The following is a 25631-nucleotide window of genomic DNA, read 5'->3' as shown; positions in this document are numbered from 1 at the left end:
TAAAAGTGAGACAAATATGTACATAAAATTTATCAGACTGTACAATATCAAATTAGGACAGATATCATGGTCATACAACTTTCTGTGTTGTGTGGTGAATCACATTTCAATTTTTATTTTTGTGTCCGTACATAATGTGAGAGTAAACACTCTTTTTGCGCTGGAACGATGGCCATACCTCTCTAACGATCAGCTCATTTGAAATGAAGATTCATCTTCTTTCACGATTATTGCACTTCTCGGCGGCGGACCGAACAAACTCAACACCACCTACAAACCACAAAAACAAAACCCATGCATTTTACAAAATTAATAAGATTCATTTGAGGAATGTTTACATCCAGCAAGGTGTTGCATGATTATTTCACCATGCCCTAGTGGATGGTAAAATTTCCCATCCAATAGCCTTAAAAAATTAAGCAACCATTACAGGTAACAGGTCACAACCATTGAGGTTAGCAGCAAGTCTTTTGCCTCATTAACCATAGTTTTATCTTACATAAGCAAATAATAATGGAACTATTGTGTAAAAATAGAAAGTGAACTTTGCAGCAAGCTCCCCAAAACAGGGTTTTTAAAGGAGCATGATAAAGATACAAGGGTGTCATGTAAGGGTTGTGTTGGAGGAAATTCAATAAACTTACAGGTAAGAATACAAGTCCATGCAAGAACCCAATAAGAACCAAAGCCAGGTACATTTGGAAATAATAAACCTGCAAGGCCAAAGAACTATTTTTAATCCTTGATCTTAATATCAGAAGCATTTAAAAAAAAAATTAAAAATAAAAAATAAAATAAAATACAAAAGAGAGAGAGAGAGAGAGAGAGAGAGAGAAAGAGAGGTCAGAGACCACAAAAAGTTCTGATCTTGAGAAGAAAAGGACGATCACACCAACTAGCTTTGTAAGAGTGATTCCACTGCCAAAACAAGTGAAATATAGATTAAAAAATACCAAGAACAAGGTAGAAATTGTTACTAAAGCATTCATGATGACATTCACTGCTCTACCCAAAGAAATTAACAATGTTTCCAGAAATGAAAGCCAAAGTTCTCTTAACATCTTAAGCTTAATTTTAGGATAACTGGTTGTGTAACAACTGACAAGAAAATTTCAATCCTAAACACCTTTCCGATCACTAACGAATCCATGCTAAGACCCAGTTCTTCCCTGAGCATCATCCATACTTGATGAATGCTGAACTGTATATATAATTCTTTTTAAGTGACCAGTTGTATACATGTCCATACATATTACTTTACACATGTAATTCGTCTTATCATTTGCATTCTTTCTTCAGGCATGATTATTATACTCAAAATGAATGAAACATTTTTTTTATTCATTTTGCATTCTTTATCAATATAAGGCACTTCCCACTCAGAAGCAGATTCAGCTCCACCATGAAGTTCTACCAAGTTCGAATATTATCACCATTCACAACTAAAAGTTAGAAGAAACAATGATTATCATAGTTAACCTGAAGACAGATGCTCCCATGGTACTTAGAGCTTCTTTCACACGATGGCTTCTATCCCCATGAGTTACCTACAAGAGTGTCACGTAGTCAGTTAAATAGTAACAAATTATGAGAACCCAGTACAATTTGCTACTAGGATGTTGCCAATGGCCAAATGACATTAAAGGACTTCACAGGATATCTCAAGCTTAAATAGAGAATGTTTTCCCCCAATATAATTAATGAGATCAACAACACAACCAGTTTGATAGGCATGATCAACAATATAGAGTTAAATTATTTATTTACTTATTCCTTTTCCAGAAAAGAATGCACCACCCCACCAGAAAATGACCATTGCCTCCTCCAAGAACAAAATCAATGAAATTGAGCGTCAAAAAACAGTACAAATTGTGTTAATACGAACCAAATAAGCATGAGTGATATGCACACAGAACTCAACAGCAATCCCTATAGACATTATAAGGTTCACAACAGAGACTGCGTTCAGCTGGATGTCCAGAATCGCCATTACACCCTGAAAAGTCCAATTAAGCAAGTTAGTTCCTCTTTGAATCCAATTAAGCAAGTTAGTTCCTCTTTGAACAGGTGAGAAAGGTTAATAAATGGTTGAAACAAAAAATAAGCAATTTTATAGAATAATTAACAACAAAAGAAGGCACATAAAGTCACATAATAAATATGACAGGAATGAAAGATTTATCCATTGTACATATATAAATAAAAACAAAACTTATACCATGAGATCCACAACAATCATTGCCAGATTGAGTAAAATGATTGCTGTACTCCATAAACTGCCACAAACAAATAAATACAATACAACTTTCAGAAGGGGAAAAAATACCGACTTCCAATATAGATACTTAGTCTAAACAGGCAGGTATAAAAGCCAAGTTCAACAAGAATTCACACCTGGAAGTTATAAGCAGGCAAACAATAAATATAGCACCTGAAACACAGGAGAGCCACCAAAAAAAGAAAATAAATAAATGTCAACGAGTTATTAATAATATAACAAAGAATGTTAACAAAGAAAGTGCCACCCATCACAATACCAGTTCTTCTGTCACAAGTAATAAAACTTGCACAACTAGAGAACACAAAAATTCCTGAAAATGTAACTGACATTAAGGCGTTGCCTTTCATGGGAATAAAACAACCACCAGATGACTTCCAATAGATCAAAGTAACTTAACTACTAGAATGCGCACAACTTGACCATCACTATCATTCAAGAAGTAACCTGCCTAAAAGACAACATGATCATTTTAAAACAGAACTAGCATGTCCAACAAGAATGACAAATGGAAAACAGCGTTAAGGTATGAAGGATAGCTTCATAGTACATAGCCATTGTCCCACACCCACATGTACATATAGCTTGGATATGCACACATCTCCAAATCTATATATATATATATATATATACATACGTACACTTATAAAGTACTGTTAGTTTGATGTTTAAGAATACCAACCCAGTGCTAAGGCAATGTTGACCAAGGCAACCCTCCATATATCTAGATATTGCTCAAAAAATATATAGAATACCGAGTATGGAAAGACATCCATCTGCACCACAGAAACACTGTAAGTATAATATATGGATCTATATCAGAATGTTGTTTGTAACTGAGAAACATGATGAACAAACTAGTTAAGAAATGTGTAGAAAGGAGCTGAATAGTTTGTATACAACAGGAAAGTGTTTATTTTGTAGTCTGGTAGATTAGGATTTATTATTTAGTTTCCTAATAAATAGGATCAGTTATTGACTGATTACTAATTAGTTACTTTCCTAGTTTGTTGAGATTCCTATCTTTGTGGGATTCTCCTCTTATTTCCTAGAATAGTGGACTGGCTACTCTAGCATAAATATTAGGGTTGTATTTCTTTACGTTAATGAGAATTTCTCTTCACCAACATGCTCAAATGGTTAAGAAACATCACAGGATAAATTGTCAAAGAAGAAAAACGGATCTACACTGGTCCTAGTTTCTTCCAGTCTAAGCAGGGAGTATGCAGTTAAAGTTCGTGCACAAGATAAGAGAAGTGACTAGCTCTAGTGCATTCGAAATGGAATTTTCAAGTCTCAACTCAATTGAAAAGAAATTGGCTCAACCACTCTACGGCTTGATTTGTAAAAATTCAGTTGCAACTTATATATCATTTGAACACTAACTAGTCACCCAAGCAAAAACATGTTATGCCTACACAGCCTGAGCACTTTGGAAGGTTAAAATCCCAGTTAAAAATGACGGCAATAGCACTGGTTGACGAAATAAACCTTCAAAGAATCAGAAACTCTTGAGCTGAACTCCCTTGCAGCTCGCAATGAGTTGACATAGTCACCCTGACAATATGAAAGTCAAAAAAAACACAAGAATCTCAGCATAATTTGTGCTCAGAAATTATCAATAGAATTCTAGTATCAGTTAATACATTTCCATACCTGTTCATTTAGTGGTGTGTGATAAGTACGGAATTCAGATGCTTTTATAACTCCACTCTCATAACCTGAGGAAGCAAATTTTGGAAGCTCATAGAATTTTAATCACAGCATGCACAATGACAAATATAAGATCGGTCTTATTTTGCACATAGATATAAAGAGGAGACTGCTAATCTTACAGACCATTCAGATCGACACTATTGGTATAAGCCCCATGGCCAGCTTTTGCACAATCAGCTGATGGCAATGCATTGAGGAACCATGGAAGCTTCTCCATAAACTGGGTTGTAGATGGGCGATCATTAACCAAATCTGAGTGGCGAAAGCACTGCTACCAATTTAAAATGTTAGAAGCAGGTCCTCTTTCTAGACCAAAAGAAAAAAAGTCCTAATTGCCTTAAGTACTATTTAGCACACAAAATAGAATGTAACAAATTGCATATGGTAAAAACAGAGCTTTAAAACATTTCCGTTGAATAGAGAATAAGGGCATTACAGTTGTACAATCTGCACATACTCCACCTAAGCCACAAGATCCCTCATCAGGTTCACAGCAAGGTGGCTAGAGAAAAAGAAAGAATCTCCTTCAGTAATCTAAGAATATATATATATATATATATATATATATAGTAAATGGAAAATGAAAGAAAATATCAAAGCATCTCACCAGTTAATGTAAGAAACATACATCAAGAACTTATGGCAGATCAATGCAAGCATGACATTTATAACCTTTCATATGAAATTGTAACTCGTGCATTCACACATAAATGATCAATGTAAAAATGCTGAAAGAGATTTTTGCAAGTTAAATCTACATGCAAACATATTTTTCTCTATAGTCCATCCATAAACTATTTTCAGCGAGAAGTAAGAAGGCACTTAATAGATGTGCATATAAAAATATATCTATGTGCATAGGAATCTAACGATATAAAAGTGCATAAGATAAGTGTTTATGAGCATTAGCATTTGCATATGTAGTTCATAACCTAGGAAGTTTACAATGTCCACCATAATTAAGTTACCAATAAACCCAACTTTTATAAATTAAATCCAGGTTCTGACAATGTGTGTGTGTATATATATATATATATATACACCCAACACAAAAAAACTTAATACTTCCCCTCCTACATATAAGTTCACCCTATATAGATAGGAATGGACCATTCAGACTCACCATTGTATTTTCACCTTTTACACAATTCCCTTTGAATTTCTTCTTTCCTTTTCTTCTTCTCTTTTTTTTTTTTTTTTTTTTTTTTTTTTTTTTTTTTTTTTTTTGCCTTTTTTTGGCAAATTCTCCCTTTTACATAAAATATAAGATTGAGACAAAATTTATAACCGAGAAGATGAAAAAATCCAAGTAATAAGATGCTTGATTTCATTCTGTATTAACATAATATAATTGGAGACTTAGAAAATTTGACATCAACAACCCAATGCCAGAAATTTTATCACTGGAAACGCTAGTTACTTTAGTTTAAATCCTTGAAATGGTGCATATTATTAGTTTGGCTACTTTTTTTCTTTCTTAAAAAATGAATCAACTTTTATATTTTATGCTAAAAAGGGAGAAAGTTGCAAAGAAAGTGAAAACTTAAGGAAAGTTTGTATAAAAAATGGAAAATACATGGAAACTCTGCAAAAAAAATAATAATAATAAACAAATAAATAAACTTTTCTATTGTGCAGTTAAAAAAAAAACAAGAAGAAAAAGAAGATAACCAGAGCTTTTATGCCATATTAAGTTTCCATCAAACTGAAAACTTAAATATTTAGTAAGTAAAAGCAGCTATTTATACTAGGCCAATGCAACAGGCACTCAATGTAAGAAAGATCCCTCAAGTTCCAAATTCCAAATGCAGAAAAAATAAAAATAAAAGAGAAGGTCATTGAAACAACCTGATCATCAGGTGGACAGTAAGAGCCATTTATAAACTTTCGACAGCAACCAAAAGCCTCTGGTGACAGCCATACAAGAAAATCATCGAGCCAAGAGGCAGCTGGCTTAGCAATATGGCTTGATTCTGGTGTTAACGATGCTCTTGATATCTGCAGCAGAACATAAAAATATATGAAATAACACATATTGAGGGGGTAAAAAATAGTTCCAGCCTGTGACGTACATGAAAATTTTAATTCAGCTCCGCAGGCACGTTTCACATTAACAGCACATCAATCATAAAGACAAACTGACAGAACAGTATACACATGCCAAATAAGCAATCAAACAATACAAGGTAGAAGAAATCATACTACAGAGATGCAGCAATTATGGATCTCTAGTATAATCTACATGTAACTTAAATGCAAGATTATTTTATGTTTTAACAGGTTATAGTGAAAAGTTTTCATCTAAAAGCAAGAAGTGGAACTGATCCAATCTATTACCTCATTTAAGAGAGAGTTAGAATCACATTGGCTGATGGAGCATAACTTGTTCGTATGTCTTGATTCCAAGCTACAAAACCGCCAAACCAGATGGCAACGCAAATTATTACTCCAAATAAACTAATAACAAAGTGAAAAGCTTAAAAGTCAAGATGGCAACTTTATTTACAACAGAATTTGACATATAATATTAACACCTATAGTGAAGTGAAAAGCTTAACTGTCAACATGTGGAATTTTATTAACAGTAGAATTTCATATATCATATAACCAAATAAATAAATGGCAATAAACATCATTTCAGCAGATACCTGTAGTTGTAATCCTTAACCACAAAATATAATGGTGGTCCAATTCTGAGATAGTCTGAGATATTATTGAAATATCCCTGACACAGAAAATGTTAGTGATAGGAAAGTAAGAAAAGAATTTAGAACTTAATAGTACAAAATTACAATAAAACAATGGGGAACCTGGAGGTAAGAGTCCCTCGGAAGAGCAATCTTTTGCTCCAAACCAGGTTCAATCCTAGTACATAATGCCTGTAAAGAATTTTAAATAAATGCTGGAAATTTGTAAACTAGATTCTTTCTTTTAATAATAATAATAGAAAACTAGAAAACTAGATTGTAAAGAGGGAAGTATGTAGCCAATGAGCAACTCACAATGCTTGCTAGAGTAAAAGCAGAAAAGACAGCAAGGACAACCATTTTTACTGCCCAAATCCCAAGAACGGGTGCATGAACCTCCTAAAATGAAGCACCAAAAGAGAGTTATTTGGAGGCAACAGATATTGAAGATATCCAAGTTTATTCTTACGAAATTATCAGCATGCAAGATATTAAAAAAGACTATACAGTTGCCATCCAATTGATAAACAGTCGGGTTTTGGCAACATCAACAAATTTAGAGATGTCTCCTAAAACATAATTTTCCATTCAATTCAAAAACCTACCTTCATGTATCGGGCCAGCAATCCAGCTCTTCTCTGATTGATTCCTACAATTCGATTTTAATAAGAAATCATACCAATATACAGATAAGATAAGAAATGTATTTATATATAAACTGGATACCAAAATGTATACCATAGTGTAAGGAATTATGTATGCACATTATGTTTAAGAATACCTTCATTTGGCTCCGTAGATATAGGAATTTTTATGCACGGAAAACAATCAATCCTGTTATCCTCAGCTCTTAAAAGGTCAAAAACTATAAGCGCAACAAAAGCAGTAACTTGTAGAATGAAGTCCAATAGCACAGCCAAAGCTATCAATAAAAAAACACCCAACAAGTAAAAAGACCGAAAAACATTAAAGCAAAGCAGAATTCCAACATAAATTGTATCTGAAGTGAAAGCATTTATTGACCTGCAAACATGGAGAAGACTCGGCAAGCTGGCATAGGAATGAAGCTTCCAACTGCAAATGCCAGAATCTCAGACAAACTAGCTAGTGTTATGGATGGCCCAACTTCAACTAGTGCATTGCTTATTTTTTCTTCTATAGGTAACTCCAAGGATTGTCTTTTCACAGCATGTACCAGTATACACATATTATCTACACCAACCTAAATAACCAAAAATATTAAAATATATACGTGTATATATATATATATATTGCGTAAATAAACAATAAAACAATCATGTGTTGCTGATGGCAAAGAAATAAGAAAAAACAATTATCACAAAGCACGGGACAAAATCTGTACTCCCATTCAAAAGACATGGACTGAGGTTGAACATAACTCTGAATAGTGTTTAGATGGAGAAGAATTAACCGCAAATGTGCATTCCACTTAGCAATTTTTTTTTTTTTTTTAATTTTATCAATTAAAAGGACATATATGAAAATATATTGAAAAGGGAAACTGAAAAAATAAAATAATATACAAATACATTTTAGTTCCAAAGAATCATGAAGTGGAGAAACTACCAACTCTAGGTTTAGGGGAAAAAAGAAAGAAAATGGAAGTTATTAAAAGTAAATATGATAGGAAAAATGGATAAGGAAAGACAGAGAAGTTTCCTTACTTTACCAAGAACTTTAAAAAATAAATAAATTAAATAAGTAAAAAACAAATCTTCAAGTGTACAACTCTAATCAGAGATATATGGCTCAGCAGTAATTATACATTTTCATTGCTGTATTTTATCATTTCTAGATAAGTGACAATTCTTACAAGGAGGACAATAACAGTTATTAATTCCAGAGTAGATAAGTATGGTGCGCAACGAATATGAGTGAATTTGGAAACATTTGACGCATAGCATCAATTTATTAATGAGATGCATGTAAAATAAAATAGCTTATGCACATTCATATTATTAATTGTGTATAAAGCTATAAAGGTTAATATTTAGCTAGAACCAGTTTGCTCTGATTCATTCATCAAAATATAACTCAAGTAGCAAATTAAGAGAAAATAGGAACTTGGGATACATCTCATTGTACAATGATGCCACCTAAATTCAACAAGTGAACAACCCAATTAAAACATTGGTAACACTAGCATTCAAAACTTAAATTAACTTACAGCCAGAACCAGGAAAGGAATAACTTCCATTATGATTAATGTAGATTTAACTCCAATGGCACTGAAAAATCCTGCAGATCCAAGGACCGAAAGTATGACAAGTACAACTCCTGAAAGACCAAGCAGCACCTGGAAACCATTAAAAAAAAAATGAGTAGCACAAAGTACTCATGTCTAAGCATCTGAAAACCTAAAATAGCAATAAAACAAAACACACTAATAGAACGAAATAAGGGAGGGACATAGATAAATATGGCATATACGCTTGCATACATGAAAATAAATAAATACCAGCATACATGTATGTGTTCTATACTAACTTCATCATAACTCATTCTCTAAAATGAGAAAAGGACATAACTCAACAAGACAGTAAGGTGTTAAACAAAGTATTCATCACATCATAAGCTGATATTAATGGAGAAGTATCAGGGAGATTAAGATTCATAAGCACGAAATTTTCTAGCGAAACAGTTGCTAAGATAACTAGTTGTGTTTATCACATATCCAGTTGTTTTGTCGAAGCCTTTACAAGTTCGTCTTTTTATTTTCCATACAAACCAGCTATCAACATCCTTCCACTCTCCTCATGGTTTTTCAATTGGACAACAAAGGTAACTACAAATTCCATTGATGCTTAGATAATTAGCTACATATTAGGATTCATACTATTACATACCTAGACTTCATACATGCATGAAATTATCTGGAACTTTACAGATGATCTAAAAACATCTAGGACCATGGTGAAATTATCCTGTAACATATTTTTAGGGTGCACAACTTCTTTTCCTTCCAATTTAATCCACACACCTATTCTACACTTCTCAATCACTTTTGCTCTTCCACTTCACTCGCAGATTCCTTTTCACACTGCTTTCCTTTTTCTCTTCACCCACTGTACACCATGTACCTCATGACAGTAGCAGTTCAATGTGCAATGTACGATGTAGTGAGGAAGGGTAGTGAGGAAGGCCAGTAACTCTTATAAAAAAATAAATATAAAATAATAAGAGAAGCAGAAGAAGAAGAAGAAGAAGCTTATGCTTCAGTACAGAAGGCATCCAAAGTTCCCAAGGGTTATGTCTCGGCTTTCTGGTTCTAAGCCTACATTTTAACAACTAACCTGTGACACTCCTTGAGAGGCACTTTTTTTAAAAGATTGTCACACATACAAGTTAAGCATTAACTTAAAGTCAGAATAACATCGTACCTTGGATGACAGGTAGAAAGAAGATAACTGAGGTGCATCTCCCAAGGTAACTGATACATAAGCAAACATCACCAGGTAGCTTACCTGATATAGTGTCAAACATGAAAGAGGAATATAAGTAAAGAGATACACTAGTATCGATAACATGTGTTAAAACGGTCAAGCAGTTTAGTTCGCTAGTGGAAAGCAAATGATTAATATGCTATTCATATGCGTTCAAATGTCTAACTGACATACAACTATTGTTATAACATCTGCAGTACTCTCTCTTTTCAACTCTTCCTCAATCGAGCTCTCCGATGAAAATGAAAGAGTAAGATTGCTAGATTGCACCATAGGCAGCAGCTCCTCCTGTCATCAATTTCAAAGTGCATAAATTTTTACAACAACTGAACAATTAAAGAATTAAATAATTAATTATTTATTTATAGTCTTCGATAAATAAAAGACGAAGCATGATCATATGCAAAGCATGTAGTCACAATTTGCAAACAATATAAAAATGTGCAAAAGACAAGCATGTATGCAAAGAATCATACTCATAAATTATTATGATACATGTAAAGGAGCATGAAGTGTTTTGACAGAGAAAGATGGGGAAATCTTAGAATACCATTGCTTCAAAATGCAAGATAATATTTATAATTTTAAATGAAATATTAACCAAACAACTATATTGCTCCATTGAGATCCTTGAAGTCTCTTCCACGCTAATTGCAGGCATCTTTGACCAATCAAATTTACCAAAGAGGGTTATCATCTTAATAAGAAGTAGAAACATATGGGAGAAACCTTCCCCAAGTTCTTGATTAATGAATGAACATATATATAGATATATAGAATTTGAAGATTACACAAAATGGAAATAAAACTGATCCTAAGGAATTTTTCAATTTACAAACTAATTTCCAAAATATTTCTTAAGACTCTGCAGTATCCAATATACTTGTACAAAATAAAGAAATTAATTGGCTCGACGTACATCCAAGAAACTTATACAAATTACCAACAGTCTACTACATCTGTATGAACTTAACATCATACATAAAGGGCCCCATTTCTATTAATCATGATTCCACACATGTAACCGAACTTTTGCCCTCTGTTAATTGCCGAATTATTTTCTTTCTGTTAGTGGGCAGGCCTACACATGAGGGGAATCTTAAAACTATTTATTCTCTATTATGTAAGCTTAACATACATAATTGAACCCACACCCTAACATTTTAAGCTTTAGAGAATAGGGGTAACTTAACAATACACAATCAGCAACACAATATTCATCAAGTAGACAATGACAAGGGAGTTCAAAGGCATAACCAAAAGGAATTGGACGACACAAACTGCATCAAGTATTGTATATAATCGAAAAATGGTCATGGACAAGATGTACAAAAACAATCATAAATAAGAAAAGATGTACAGTGTTCAAACCTTTGCTAACTTGATAAATTCCATTTCCCAAGCCAGTGACTTCCCATTCTCATTGCCTCCTTCGTCTACCGCATTATTAACTGGGTAGGTGATAATAAATGCTGAAGCCTGAAATTCAAGAATCATCATAGCATTAATATATACATACAAAGAGAGGAGAAAAAAATAAAAAAATAAAAAATTTAAAAAAAAAAAAAAAAAAAAAAAAACTGGACAAGGGATGATTATTTTACCTCTGAATAATTGCTTCCAGAAAATCCTCCCAAGGCAGTGACTGGTTCAAGCGGAGCCTTAGATGCACTCATACATGTCTCTGCAGTACTATAATGCTGTAGGTAGGAATATGCAGGGCACCCAAATAATTATTCAATACTCAAGTAAAAACTAAAATAAAATGATAATGCAACAATAATAAGATTTAGACACACCACAGATAAGTACACATTTTACAGTGTGCTTCCTATTGTTTTTAGAAAATATTCTTTAAAAATGCCTTTTTTTTTTTTCTTTTTTTTTCTTCCCCCCCTCCCCTTTTTGCCTTTTTGCTGTTCAAACATTATAATTTTCCTAAAGGAAAACATGTGGAAACAAAAGCACAAGCATGCTTCCATTTGTATACATTAAAAGCATTAATTGTGTTACTACTATTTATAAGCTGCATATTTGTAATTTTATTGTCAAACCTATAAGTATAAATCTGTGAAACCGCTAATGGAGTACTGGTCTCTTTCTTCGATTTTTTCTCCCTTTGTTCTAGAATTTGGTACAAAGCAATAGAAACTAGGATCTGTTTTCATGCCTTTGCAGCCATCCTAAAAAGCCCTAGCTTCCAAAAGAAAAAAATAAACAAATAAATAAATATAAAAATAAAACAACTAAATAAATAAAGAACCTAGCTGCCAGCCATCGTCCCTGCTCCTGTTTATGCCCAAATTTCACAATTTCTTCACACTGCTGGGATGGTGAAATTTTGATGTTCATATGACCGCTCTACCTGATTCTGTGTCTAGTGCTTGATGTTTATAAAAATCCTCCATTCTGAAAAAACACAGCATGATGCATTATTTCTGTAGGTTTCAGCTGCCCACCAACCTCCAGCCAACTTTCCTAACCTATCAACTTAATCCTAACATCCTGTACCTCATAGTTGCATATTTGATTCTTCACCTACTTCCTATCCTATCTCTAGATCTGTGGACAGAACCAAAGTTCATCTATATTTCTGCAAGTGGACTGCATCCGGAGCTGTGTTATGTTCTGCAGAATCCATCCTGGTTTCTACAGCTAGTCTATTTTGTGCAAACCTGGTAACTTTTTTGATAATATTATATATCCATCCTGCTGCAACCTGATCTGCAGTCCACAAACCCAAGGTCAAATCCTGCTCCTTCACTTGCTGCCACCACATCTAACCAAATCCTATATAACGACCCACAAAGACTCACCCAAAAGTGTGCTAGCTAAATGTTATTAGATTCTTAGGCTCTCTTAAGCAGAAGTTTAGTACCATACTAACGCCTAGTCTGTGACCAACGTGGTCTACAAGATAAACCTACTTTCTTTTACATCCAGACAGCAACTTTAGCATTTTTTTCCATTGTAAACCTCAATAAGTCTGCTCTCACCTAGTTATCCTATCCTGATGACAGCTGCAGAAGACAGTGATTAGCCCTAAATAGTTCGAGTAGCTGATACAAATTCTCCTGTATACTATAGTCCTCAAGCTTGCACAGTTCTAGTCCTTTTCTAATTTCTTTTTGGAGGTTTCTAACTATTTATGAAACTATGCATCAACAATCGATCATCAAAGAGTTATGAAGGTATGTGTGGTTTTGCTTAGGGAAGAAGTTTCTGATAGGCATATGCTCCTACTTTTGTTAGGGATGTTGTTTTATTCTCCTTATATTTCTCCACGTACACAGGCACATGCCAAGTTGGTCAGTCATTACAATTGCAGTCAATGACGTCTAAAGAATTGTGTCATCTTTTAATACATAATTTACCACTATAAGAAAATGCCTTCTTTGAAAACTGAACTGCAGAATGAGTTGGATGTATAGATATTAGATATGAAAAAATCGAAAAAGAATCTATTAGTTTTCAAACAACCAGCATCTAGATAGTAAAAACAATGTGGTTAGCAGAATTACCTGAAAACAATACTCTGCATGTTCTACTCCTCCATAGTTGTCTAAATTATCAGGGTCCATTTGAAAATACTATCAACAAGAGAAGGTAAACAAAATGAATGTGTCAAAACTTAAAAAGTAGATACTATAATTTGAACCTAATGACTTAATTTTGAGGGCATTACATGTTATTTCCAAAATCACATTAGCAAAACCAGTAGGAAAAGTATTGCTCTAAGCCTTGTCTGTTATCCAACCGTGTTTAACATTTAACACGACAAACAAAAATACATTCCACCATGTACAAAGTTACAAAAAGAATAACACAAACCTGCAAAATGCTTTGAGTAGCACAATCCTCCCCAAGAGGTTTTAAGCAAATGTCAGTTAGAGATACCACTGAGCCAGAATAATTTGCCCTAATTTTATCAACCTGTCATGATTGAGTAAATTGTGTAAATACAGATACAAGATACTAAAAACAAGAATTTAGATAAGAACTAGATGATTATTGAGAAGCAACACCATGCACTTGATGATACCTTCTTCTGCATATCAAAAAGTAACAGAATATTATCATCTGTAAGAATACCGGGCCGATTGCCATTCTTAGAATCAGGAATGGTTGCTACTATGAGCTGAAAGAAAATACCAATTGATATGTCATAAATTTTCATAAAATTTCAAGAACACATATCACATGAAGACGAGTGTGAATGATTTTGAAAAAGAAAAAATAAAAAATAAAAAAAAAGAACAGAATAATTGCAAATCACACAGAAAACCAAGATTCAATATCCATATTTCCCCAAATCATGGAAACATTCAAATATCTAAGAAACAACCTTTTATTGAAAGGAAGTCGATGAAGGGGTATATGAGAGGACAAGGAATCCTCAAAAACACATATAGAGGAGAGAGAAAAAAAAAAAGGGACATTTATAAAACTTATGAATTTATCAGCAACCAATGACATATTTCTAATTAAAAACAATCAAAAGCGAATTAGTTATTTAACCACGAAAGAAAAGATAAAGAAAAGAACTCTTTCCCCTTGGAAAAACATAGATATCAGCTAGTTATACAGGGAGAGTCCCATAAGATCATAGGTTAAGAAACTAACACCTTAAAAGTTAAAAATAATACTGATACCTGTTCAATTCTATAGAAGGGGGCAAGATGACTGTCAAAAAAATGTTTCTCTTCCGCTGCCCTACTCCCTTGACCTACCCACAGCTGCAACAGTATAGATAAAACCTCAGCAAATTCATTTCTCCAAATGAGCAGCAAAAAGACATGAAAGTTAGAATCAACCAGCATTCTGTAACTTAGCAAGCCCACATAACATAGAAGTTGCTGTTTTTTTTCTGTTAAAGGAGCAAAACTTGTATAAACAACAAGTTATCAACATATAGTAGTACAGATTATCATAAATAAATTTCACAATATAAGTTTCTTGAGATACCCTTTAGTATATCAATTTTTCACTCAATTCTATTATTAGTATGTGCATCCTCATATTAAGTTGACATGCGTAGCTGTGTCAACTTCCTAATAGCTTAAGCTCTGGGAGTGATGGTGACACAAAATGGTATGAGTTCAAGTTGTCTTTATGGTCCTGTCTCCTGTGTTCAAACCCTGGTGACTCCATTTCCACTTACTCTTTGTGAAGTTCGTAAGACAAAAAATTGTTATGGTTATTATGTGGGGGTTCACATGCAAGAGAATATTAGGATATCTGTATTTTATCTTGATAGCCGTAGTTGATCCCACTTCCTAATAGCTTAAGCTTTTGGAATCTATAGTAATAAACATCTATAAGGCGCCAACTCGTTTCTACCAATCCTGCAAGCCTACTCATGAGAGAGATATTAGTATGTGATACATTAGCTTAATAGACATACTTGTTCCACTTCCTAATTGCTTAAGCTTTTAGGATTGATAATAACTAAACATCTATAATTTAGTAGGCACCATAGTCCTCAATCAATCAAAGCTTCTTTATTAAGAAAATTTCATTACAATAACCAAGAGGGCAAAACAAGAAAATAAAAAAGATAAAGATTTAAGAAAAATATCGCAGTATCCTTGTTTGGTTATGCTTCTACCTCCCTATATATTACATAAAACTATTGAAAGACCTTTCATCCAACCTTGGGCATGTGCATGGGAACATGCATGCACATATATAAGTGTACGGTGTAGGCATATAGCATAAAATGTAGATGATGCAAATTATAAACCAAACAATATGAATGTTTCTAAGCTTGAATTATTATATTTTACGACAAGGAAAACTATTTCAGGGAGCAAATAGATGGGAAGGAAATAAAAGATTTCATTTTTGGAGGTGAAAACCACACATTTAATCCAACAGTACCAACTAGATTGGGTCTTAGAATCTTTTGGCTCAAAATGTGCAAGCATAATGAACTGTCATGGACTCATGAGAGAGACTGAGAAGAGAAGAACATAGAATTGATGAATTTCATTTAACAAACTACCGACAAGTGTTGCCAAAACAAGGAAAAAGAGATCACAAGAACAAATCTTGTTCTGATCCAAATGAAAACATTTGCCAGTTTGTTACAACAAAAACTTTTTCCATGCCGCAAGAAAGTATCAGAGATTATGATACCTTTTCAGGCCGTGTCTCCACCTTGAAAAAAACTAGACCTAGACAAAGCACAAGAACAATCGCCAACGAGGAACAAAGCACGAGAGTGGGATTTCTAGCAACCCACTTCCCATAAGTCCTGATGCAAAATAAAAATAAACAAATAAATAAGTAATAATTTATAAAGTTTATACAGGATACAAAGTAAAGCAACTTGACAGTTTCTAACCTGAAAAAGTTTGAAATGTATCCTTGAACTACAGACAGTTGGATCCATTTATTAAATGAAGGTAGCAAATCAGGCACCTGTAATAATTAAAACAAAAAAGGGAAAGACTTAAAAATAACTTAGAAACTATTCCAGAAATGAACATAAGCAAATATTTAGAGTATTTACCAACATAAACATATCTTGAGTCAGTTATGCTGGACTTAAAATAACTCCTTCATGTAATTTAAAAGCCTTCAGCAAATAATTAATACAGTCACCAAACAAAGCAGCTGCCTACTTATATTGCTATACCAGATGCTTGATGTTTTGACAATTGTGTTTCATGATGAATTGGTACAAAACCACCCAGACACCTACGACTTGAACCCAAATCCTTAAAATAGGGTCAATAGAAATAAGGCAAAAGCCATGATTCTGTCCTCTATATCGACATAATCTCAGGGTTTGTTTGGCATGTTGGTTATACTTTATTGCTTCTATTGGGCCATACCATATGGTACAACGCTGTTTTATAGTATCTTGTACCATCAATCATGCTATGTACAATACTGGATCAGATTAAGACTCCAGATTAGCTATATTGTGCTTGTTACATAAACATACTATACAATAAATATTTTTTTTATTTATTTATTTTTTTAAAGTTTATATGATATTATTTAAGTTATTATATTAAAAATAAAAATCTCACATAATAATGATGAAATTTAATATTACTATTATTGATATAATTATTAATGTCTGTAATACTGCTAATACTACAGGTCCTATTGTAATCATTAATTTTAATTTAGCCATTATTATCAATCCATGTATTTGCTGAGATTAAGTTACACAGCACCAATGTACTAAAAGAATTGAATGTATTAGCTCATATTAAGCTTGTATTACTACCCACCAAGCTTCACCCAAAAGCCTAGCAAAAGGTAACCTTTCAGATTCCAAGCTTACTTATATAACATACCAAAGTGCAGTTTATAGCCAATACGGAATTTCAACAACCATAGACAAACCACATGCAACCTAAAGTGTGGCACTATATTTTAGCATCCCAATCCCAAGTTTATACAAATTCGTACAACCTAGAGCCTTATACAGGATGTTTTAGCTCACCAAACATTTGAACTCAAGTAATTTACCACCATGTTGAATTCACTGGCTATTCATTCATAAGTTTCAAAAGTTTTAACTACAGTATAGGTCATAAAATTTAGAAATTATAGACTAAATACCCAAGATGGGACATGAAATACCCAACTACAACAAAATTTCAGAAGCAAAATCATACACTAGAGGCCTAAAGAACAGCAAATAAAATATAGAAGGCACAATTATACCTATATAGGAGTAAGTTAATGAAAAACAGAATTAAACAAGAAATATATAGCACATAAGTGGAGGTGGGAAGGCCCATGAAGTTTGCAAGAGTTTCATATGATATGTGATTTGAGAAGAAAAATAAAGCACAAATACCATCTTGAAATCATGAATTGCTACAAAAAGACACCACATAATTTATAATCCTAATTGACCATATCTGGAAGGGATTACTAATAATAATAATAGTAGTAATAATAATGATGATGATGATGGTATCCTGAAAATAAAAGTAGAAAGTTAATTTACTTCTGTGATATGGCTCTCATCCTTCTGCAGATTATCAGAGTCGAAGTCATCATGCATGACATTCAAAAGTGGTTCCATGCTAGCCGTGGGTCTCCTCCTTTCTGATGTCCGATGAAACAAACCCCATCCAAAGAATGCAGAGACCAGAATTATATACAGAATGGCCACTGCTAATTCAATGCATCTAATCTGCATTCATCAATCAGGAGCACCAAGGTTGTTAACAAGTACCAAAAGGCTTATGCCTCAACAGAAAACTGATAGCTTTGTGACATCAATTAAGAACCAAACAGGTGAAATATACTCAAACCTATGAACTGATTAAAAAGATCATTTAAACTTATCTATATCGCATCAACTCCAACCTTAAGAGATCCAATTCTGATTGAGCAAGACTCTTTTTCAGATGGAGATGGAGGTTCAGGATTAGAACATGCAGGAGATAATGGGCAATCACCACATGAACAGCCCAATGAAGTGTCAGAACATGAATAAACGGACACATTCATTAGCTCCATTGGAGATGACTCAGAAACACTTCTCTTGAAGCTGATGGGAAAAGGTGAACCAGGAAGGCCAGGGTCTGCTCTTGCACCAATAAATGCCAACCATTCTGTAAATGAAAATACGAGCACTAGATCTTAGAAAAAAATATATTACCAAGCATAAAAATTGCTACTTTACTGTTAAAACTGTCAACTATCTATTATGCTAGCTTGACATACATAATTAGGCCCATTTCGAAGAGTTAAGCTTTTGGATCGTAACCTAAAAGTTACAGCATAAGCAGAAAGAAACAAGTTAGTTCTACTTAACTGGCAACACCAATACAAATTGCTCGCACATTTGAGTACCACAAGCCCACTAGAGAAGAAGGTTACACATGCGTAACAGATAGGAGTATACAGATCAACACTGAGATCAAAATTATTGAAGAGACGGTCAAGGACCTCCATCAAAACTGTATATTTGTTAGCTTGATATACAATGTCAGATCATGTACCAATAGCTCAAAGCTTTTGGAAACAATGTTAAATAAACATGCTATCATAACCTAATTATCTCTAGCCTGTGTTTGAATCCTATTAAACTCTGCTTTTATTAATTAGCTGCTTTACACATTTCATGTAGGCCCAATTTCTCTCCCAATTTCTGTTAATTAATTTTCTCTATTTCATTTAATTAATTGTTTTTCACATGAAAGGCCATAGCTCCACTGAGTAATAAAACAGTCTACTGTGTCAGCTTGACATATATACTTAAGCCCACTATTTTGACCTGCCACTCCATTATTCCACCAAACAAAGTTCTGTCACCTCTTTGTTCCAACACTTTAATTTCACTTCAATTTCCTTCTAAGAATTTTACAAGACAGTTCATTGATCTTTTTGTTTCACGACTTCATTCATATTCATTTTTTGAGTCCTAATTTCCTAAACCCATTGAAGTTAATTCAACAACTTCACTTTCATAATCTTAATGTTTGTTACATTGAAGTTCAACCTGTCAATAAAGATAATAAACTTGTGCATGTCATGCCTCGATTTGTTCCTTATTGTCTTACCACCTGAACAAGGAAACTACATACCCGAACCATTTGTCCTTTTAATCAGTTGCCCTAGCCATTGGTCCAATTGCTAAACCATTTGAATTCCCATCTAATAATCTGTACTGCAATTGTCTACAAATTTTAACTATAGATGAATCTTCAGTGTGGTGGACATTTGTTGTTATCTAGGCCTCCTGGATCCCCTTTTGGTTGTGAATAATTTTTCAGGTAGTATACCTTGATGCATTCCCGTTTTGACATTGGTCAGACCAAGTTTGAAGATTCTTTTTTTGACTTTGTTGAGCCATTTGTCATCTTCAACAGTGGTATCTCCATACCATTCTCTGTATGAAATTCCTAGAGTGTCAGTTAAGTTATTCTATCTATTGATGAAATGCACAATTATCAGATTGTTACATTTCTTCCATCAAGGGTAAGCATAGACAAATAAAGTCAATCTTAATGTTCCAATTGTTGATTTATGATAAAGATTGAAGTTACAGCCTCAGCTTTTTAACACGTCAAAACCAAATTCCTATATCCAAGGGGAATCATGAAAACAAACTATGATAGGAGTTTTATTAATAATTATGCTTCATTAAATATTCGACTAAAAATAGTTTGATTTAGTTTTCTAGTAGAATTAAGTTCATGTTTACTTAAGTTTCCCTCTTCAAATTGGTGACTTAGTAATAAATAGAACTTCCTAGGGCTCTATTAGACAGATTATTGAGATTATAGATTATTAAACAAAGGGGATTCTCTATTTTCCCTCTCTAATTTTCAACTTTTTCTCTCCCACTTAATTAAATTTTATCCCCTTCATCTATTTCTCCATCCTTCTTCTATTTCTCGCCCCATTCATCAAAATCATTCGTCCTCTTCTTCTATTGCATCAGGGTCCAACATCAAGCCACTTCCTAATAATTTAAAATTTTGGGAATAGTGACAATTTAACATCACAATGTTAATGTTTGATATGTAATAATGGGAATATCCACTCAAATGCAACTAAAACAGTGAATAAACCGAAAGGAAAGAAGCAAAACAATGACAGAATACTTATTTGACAAGTTGATAATGAAGACTGTGATCGGAAGTAAAATGTCTTGGAAATGATGCTGAGTCAGAACAAATGTAGGCCAGAGCCAGTGCCTATGCTTCATCACCTAAATTGGTTCCTACATAGAGTAATCACATGGATGGAAATCACTAAACTTAGTACTTTGTCTACCCAATTTGATAAATGGCTCCAAGACCTGTAATGAGTCAGATTGGACTTGTACCAGCAAATGATTTCTAAGGCAACGTAATAGTTAAATTTTATATTTATAAACCACATCCATGTTATTGAAGTCACCTTTAAAACTGTTAGCACCACCACCAACAAATTCCATGGCCCGCGTGTTCATAGTCCCAAACTTTACATCCTTGCAGGAGTCATACAGTCCTTGAACAAAAGTATCAGTTATGTAATAATCAACACCATCCACAGTTGTATTTCCCTCGACCTGAAAATTACGATAATGATGATGATAGTGACAGTAATAAAGATAATGAGAATACTAAAAATGTAAGTCACAAATTATAACTCACCATATCAAATAAGAAACTAAATCACAGTTCGAAGATTTAATAATCATTGAAAAAGCAAAAATCAAAAAAAAAAAAAATTTAAAAAAATCATTTTGTTACAAACAACATAACTTAAATATGGAAGAAAGCGATGACCCGCTAAAAGCAAATTGTCTCCTGTCTCAAGTATGCAATAACATAACCAGATACAAAATTGCCAAAATGGTACAACACCATTTCACAAATAACAACAGCATATTCAGGCTATTTGCATCATCAAAGAAAGTTATACAAAGCAATTAATAAAACAAGTTACATGGGAAATATATATGCATATATTATAAAAATTGGTTTTGAACCTCAGGTCTTGAGGAGAAGAAACTATTAATAAACAAGTTCATTATGTTCAGTTTCAAAATTAAGTTAAGAGTGATTGCTGTATCCAGGAAAAGGTGGAAACAGATCCGTGAAATCAGAGAGTGCAAAATTTCAAACAAAACTTGCAAAATTCCAAAGAAGACTATAAGTCTCAACTACTTGAAAGAAATATGCAAGCCCTATCCCCAGTAAACCTGTATTCAAACAAACAGGATCTTAACAACAAGAATAAAATCTAAATGCACCACAAATCACCCATGACGGAACACAAGCCTTAAATAGCAATAAATAGTAAATCTGACCTGGGAGGTAGAAGTCACATTGATAAACAGACTCTGATTTGGAGAACATGAAAGCTCACAAAAAAGATTTAGGAAGTTCCTCAAACACGCTGGACAGCCCACAAGAAAAGGAATTGCCTGCAATAGATTTGCATACATTACAAGTTGGCTATATGAATATTTACCGGATGAGGCACTTCAGGCTTCTTTAAACAAGCAATAGGATGTCACTGATATAAAGTGCAAATCATGGAATCCTTTACCAACAACATGAAACAAAGTACATCAACTAATAGCAATTGACATTCAATTACAAAATTAAAAAATGAAATACCCAAAAAAAGCTGTCCTAAAAAGAGCTCATAAAATGCAGGCAGAAAGGATAACATAATAATATGTCAAATGAGTACTCACTTCTTTCTTCTTCTTTTTTTTTTTTTTTCTTTTTTTTTTTTTTCACAAGCTGCAATATCAAGAAGATTGTCCATCCTGCATTTTATTATTCAATCATTTTTACATCAAGATATCCTAACTTCAATAAAATCCAGATGCATGCCTATCCACGTGTGGTGAGGCATATAGTTTGGATTATACACCTTACTAAATGTGGATAGCAATGCATCAGGAATTCATCAAAGTTAGCATATCCTGACTTTATCAAAATTATTTTATTAATTTCTGTAGATTATGAACTCTAAGAAAAGTTTTCAAACAAAAGTTACCATCCTTCCCACTTATGTAGCATATATTGGAAATTGAATTGCAATACATTTCTGTGATCCAGGAAGCACGTATCTAATCAAACTGGAAACTAAAAGGAACTCCAGCTCCACATACTACCACTATCACCCATAAGTACGATATGCCAATAAAAATAACTATTTATACCATAACTTTAGAACTATAATTGACTTGAAAAAAGCAGCAAATCCTAATACCAATACATCTTTTTTAACTTCTTTGAGATAGTACATTAACTTACCTGAACATTAATATGCAAATATGGACCCAAAATAAAAGCAGTTTCTTGAGGTACTCAATCACATAACAAAGCCTAAAAGCCATACAAATTTTTTACTTAAGAGAAGCATATAACTATAGCAAAGCGAATTTCAATAAACCAAGCAAAGCAAACCTATATTTTTCTCACAATATGTCAATCAATGTTCTTTCATGCATGAAGGATACAAGTTATGTGGATCCCTGTATCCTTATATTTTTCTCACAAAATCTAAGAAGAAAAAAGAAAAAATAACACTCATGTTTTGACAGAGGGATATAATCTTATGTGCACAAATCTACAGGATTAAATGCCAGTATCTATATTTAATTAGAACATGGTAAATGAGTGCTTACTTGCTGAACCTGCGACCTCAGCGTCTCAAATTGTGCCTCTGAGCAACAGACATTTCCACTCAATGTCGGACACAAACTTTGGATTTTCGCAGAAAATAGCTCATCCGGCTACAAAGCATATAGTTCATAAAACCAATCAAACAAACAATGAAGTAGAAATTTTAGATGCACATGAAACCATATCTATTCACAAGCTATATACCTTGACAGAAGGGGAACCATCCGGGCAGTTCAGAGGTTTTCCATCGCTTCGTGCTCCACATATATCATACATTGCACAATATTCTTCTGAGTGCCTTTCCCTGACAGCAGACAAACTATGTTATTCATTGTATATGAGAAAGAAGAGCAAATCAAATCAGCAATCACATGAAAAAATAATCATCTTTAGGGCTTTGGCCAGATTGCCATTGATAAAGCAACACATATTCACAAAAAAATGAGAAATAAGGGTGATGGATACTAACACTGTTATGGAGCAGACAATAGATAGTAATGTCACTATTGAGCATGACAAAGGAGGAGGGGAGTTCAATGTGTATGGTTTTTTTAGTGCAGTACACAGATGTTGTAATTATTATAAACATATGAGACACCTTCTAAATTAATACGATGGTAGAGCTACTAAAAGACCAATCCTGAAACGAAAAACAAAAAAATAATATAAAATTAACCAGCTCTTGCAGTGAGCTGAGAGTAAAGAACTCCTCCGTTTCAATCAAGTCAGCTTACCAAAAATGAAAACCATAGTAAACATGACTCACTGAAGATAAAGTAGAAATCAAGATTTACTTAAAACTTACCAAAAGCTATTATTGGTTTACATTGTAATAAAAGTTAGAACCAAGACAACCAAAAAAAAAAAAAAAAAAAAAGGTGATGATGCGTATTGACCATACCCTAATGGGGCATCAGAATTCAAAGAAACTGGTGGATTTGTCTTCTCTGCAACCAGCAAAGATGCGAAGAAAATAACCTACAGCAGAAAAATTACCAAAGTTAAACAAAACCGAAGTGCAGAACATGGAAACCACCGATAACCTTAATGAACATCATTTGAATAACCAAATATAAATTATCATCAAAGCAGCTAAGATTTAGGACAATATTCAATAACTATTAACAGTTTTACAACTCGAACCGATCTCTATCTCCCTGTAAATTTATACGTAAAATTCAGATACGAGTCGTAAAGTATCTGTTTTGCAGGAAAAAAAGAAAAGAAAAATACTTCACAACTTGTATGTGAATTTAAATAGATACTTCACAATTTGTATTTAAATTTACCTATAAGCATGTTCATCCTCCTTAACAGCTTAACTAACAAGATTATTATATTAAACTAGTCCACAAACCAAGTAATTCATCTAATAGCCAATAAATGATAAAAAGAAAAAAGAAAATTACAATATTTCTGAACTATGTCCCTTTGATTCAACTACTTAATACCATCCACCAAAACCCATTACAAATTAATACGCTTGCCGATTCTCATTCTTCTGATCATCGAAACACAAAAATCTTTGAGCAACTCTTAGCTACTTGCAAAGGGTGACGAGAAACAAAAAAACAAAAAACAAAAAGCGCAAACAAAATGAAAAAAGAGAACGAATTTTTGCCTGTAATAAATATATAGCAGGAAGAAAACCCAGCAAGGACGCCATTTTCACTTTCCGGATCAAAACAGCCCCGATGGGCAATCTGGATTTTGGGAACCAGAGAAGAGTTTGTGAGAAATTTCCTTAAAAAAAAAATTGTAAAAACGAAAAGAGAACAGTGAGAATCATACGTAGTATTAGTCTTTGCGCGAAGTCTCTTCTCGCAGAGGCACAAATAATGACCAAAAAGTCAAACAAAGATATTTACTTACTGGCTATGATCCCCTGCAGCTCATAACCACCGCACACCTACTTCATTAACTAAATGTTGAAATTTATTTAGAAGCCGACACGCAACGTCAATTTTTTTTCCCCCTTTTTTTTTAATTCAAAACGGCAGCGTTATTTAGAACCATGATGCTCCATCGGAAATCGTGTCGCCGGTCATCGGGAACCGACGAAATTCTCGCCCGCGAAATGCCGGGGACTTAGAAATTCCGGCGAGAACGTATATTGAAGAAGCAATCTTCCAAACTCTTTTTAACTCAGTCTTTTCCAAATTACTAAAATGGAATGAAGGAAGAGAGCGATTTGAATCTTTATGTTTTCTCTCACCTAGGGTTTTTATGCTGCACAAAACAGAAACCAAAGGCTAGCTGAAAACAGAAGCCAACTCTTTTTGTTTTTTTTTTTTTTTTTTTTTCTCTCTTTTTTTTTTCAGGTAATGTGTCCTGAAAATCACAAATTCACATCTTGGCCATCCGGATAATACAA

At 33.5% G+C, this 25631-nt stretch overlaps 1 protein-coding gene across 5 annotated transcripts; it reads right to left on the bottom strand.

The window, feature by feature from the left end:
• Positions 1 to 25556, bottom strand: LOC107427228 (uncharacterized). Of its 5 annotated transcripts, none has more exons than XM_048481328.2 (40): positions 25049 to 25555; positions 24879 to 24960; positions 24159 to 24235; positions 23462 to 23561; positions 23260 to 23367; positions 21925 to 22041; positions 21030 to 21180; positions 18486 to 18733; positions 18121 to 18309; positions 16492 to 16568; positions 16284 to 16401; positions 14798 to 14881; positions 14188 to 14283; positions 13977 to 14078; positions 13667 to 13735; positions 11750 to 11845; positions 11517 to 11624; positions 10320 to 10433; positions 10083 to 10166; positions 8870 to 8998; positions 7705 to 7903; positions 7463 to 7603; positions 7287 to 7330; positions 6997 to 7080; positions 6805 to 6873; positions 6643 to 6719; positions 6332 to 6401; positions 5843 to 5992; positions 4431 to 4496; positions 4118 to 4262; positions 3935 to 3999; positions 3770 to 3835; positions 2961 to 3054; positions 2395 to 2431; positions 2219 to 2276; positions 1886 to 1996; positions 1480 to 1547; positions 852 to 918; positions 645 to 713; positions 1 to 270 (listed from the first exon to the last, which is right to left on the bottom strand). In XM_048481328.2, the coding sequence occupies exons 2-40, from the start codon at positions 24921 to 24923 to the stop codon at positions 190 to 192; spliced, it is 3873 nt and encodes a 1290-aa protein (XP_048337285.2). In that variant the 5' UTR covers positions 24924 to 24960; positions 25049 to 25555; the 3' UTR covers positions 1 to 189. The 5 variants fall into 5 exon arrangements, with proteins under 5 accessions (XP_048337285.2, XP_060676137.1, XP_060676138.1 ...); XM_060820154.1 differs by having other exon boundaries at positions 25130 to 25555; XM_060820155.1 differs by lacking the exon at positions 4431 to 4496 and having other exon boundaries at positions 25049 to 25556.
• Between the last annotated feature and the right edge of the window lie 75 nt (positions 25557 to 25631).

This window comes from Ziziphus jujuba, chromosome 9 (assembly GCF_031755915.1).
Source record: "Ziziphus jujuba cultivar Dongzao chromosome 9, ASM3175591v1".
Lineage (NCBI taxonomy): Eukaryota > Viridiplantae > Streptophyta > Magnoliopsida > Rosales > Rhamnaceae > Ziziphus > Ziziphus jujuba.
This window is presented reverse-complemented; position numbering and strand designations above follow the sequence as displayed.

What these genes read in the sequence shown, in the direction of transcription:
- LOC107427228 (XM_048481328.2), bottom strand. Translation starts at nt 24,923, where the DNA reads ATGGCGTCCTTGCTGGGTTTTCTTCCTGCTATATATTTATTACAG. An exon ending in AATTCTGATGCCCCATTAGG is followed by an intron (nt 23,562 to 24,158) that starts GTATGGTCAATA and finishes GTCTGCTGTCAG; the next exon opens with GGAAAGGCACTCAGAAGAAT. An exon ending in CAGATGTTATAACAATAGTT is followed by an intron (nt 10,167 to 10,319) that starts GTATGTCAGTTA and finishes ACACTATATCAG; the next exon opens with GTAAGCTACCTGGTGATGTT.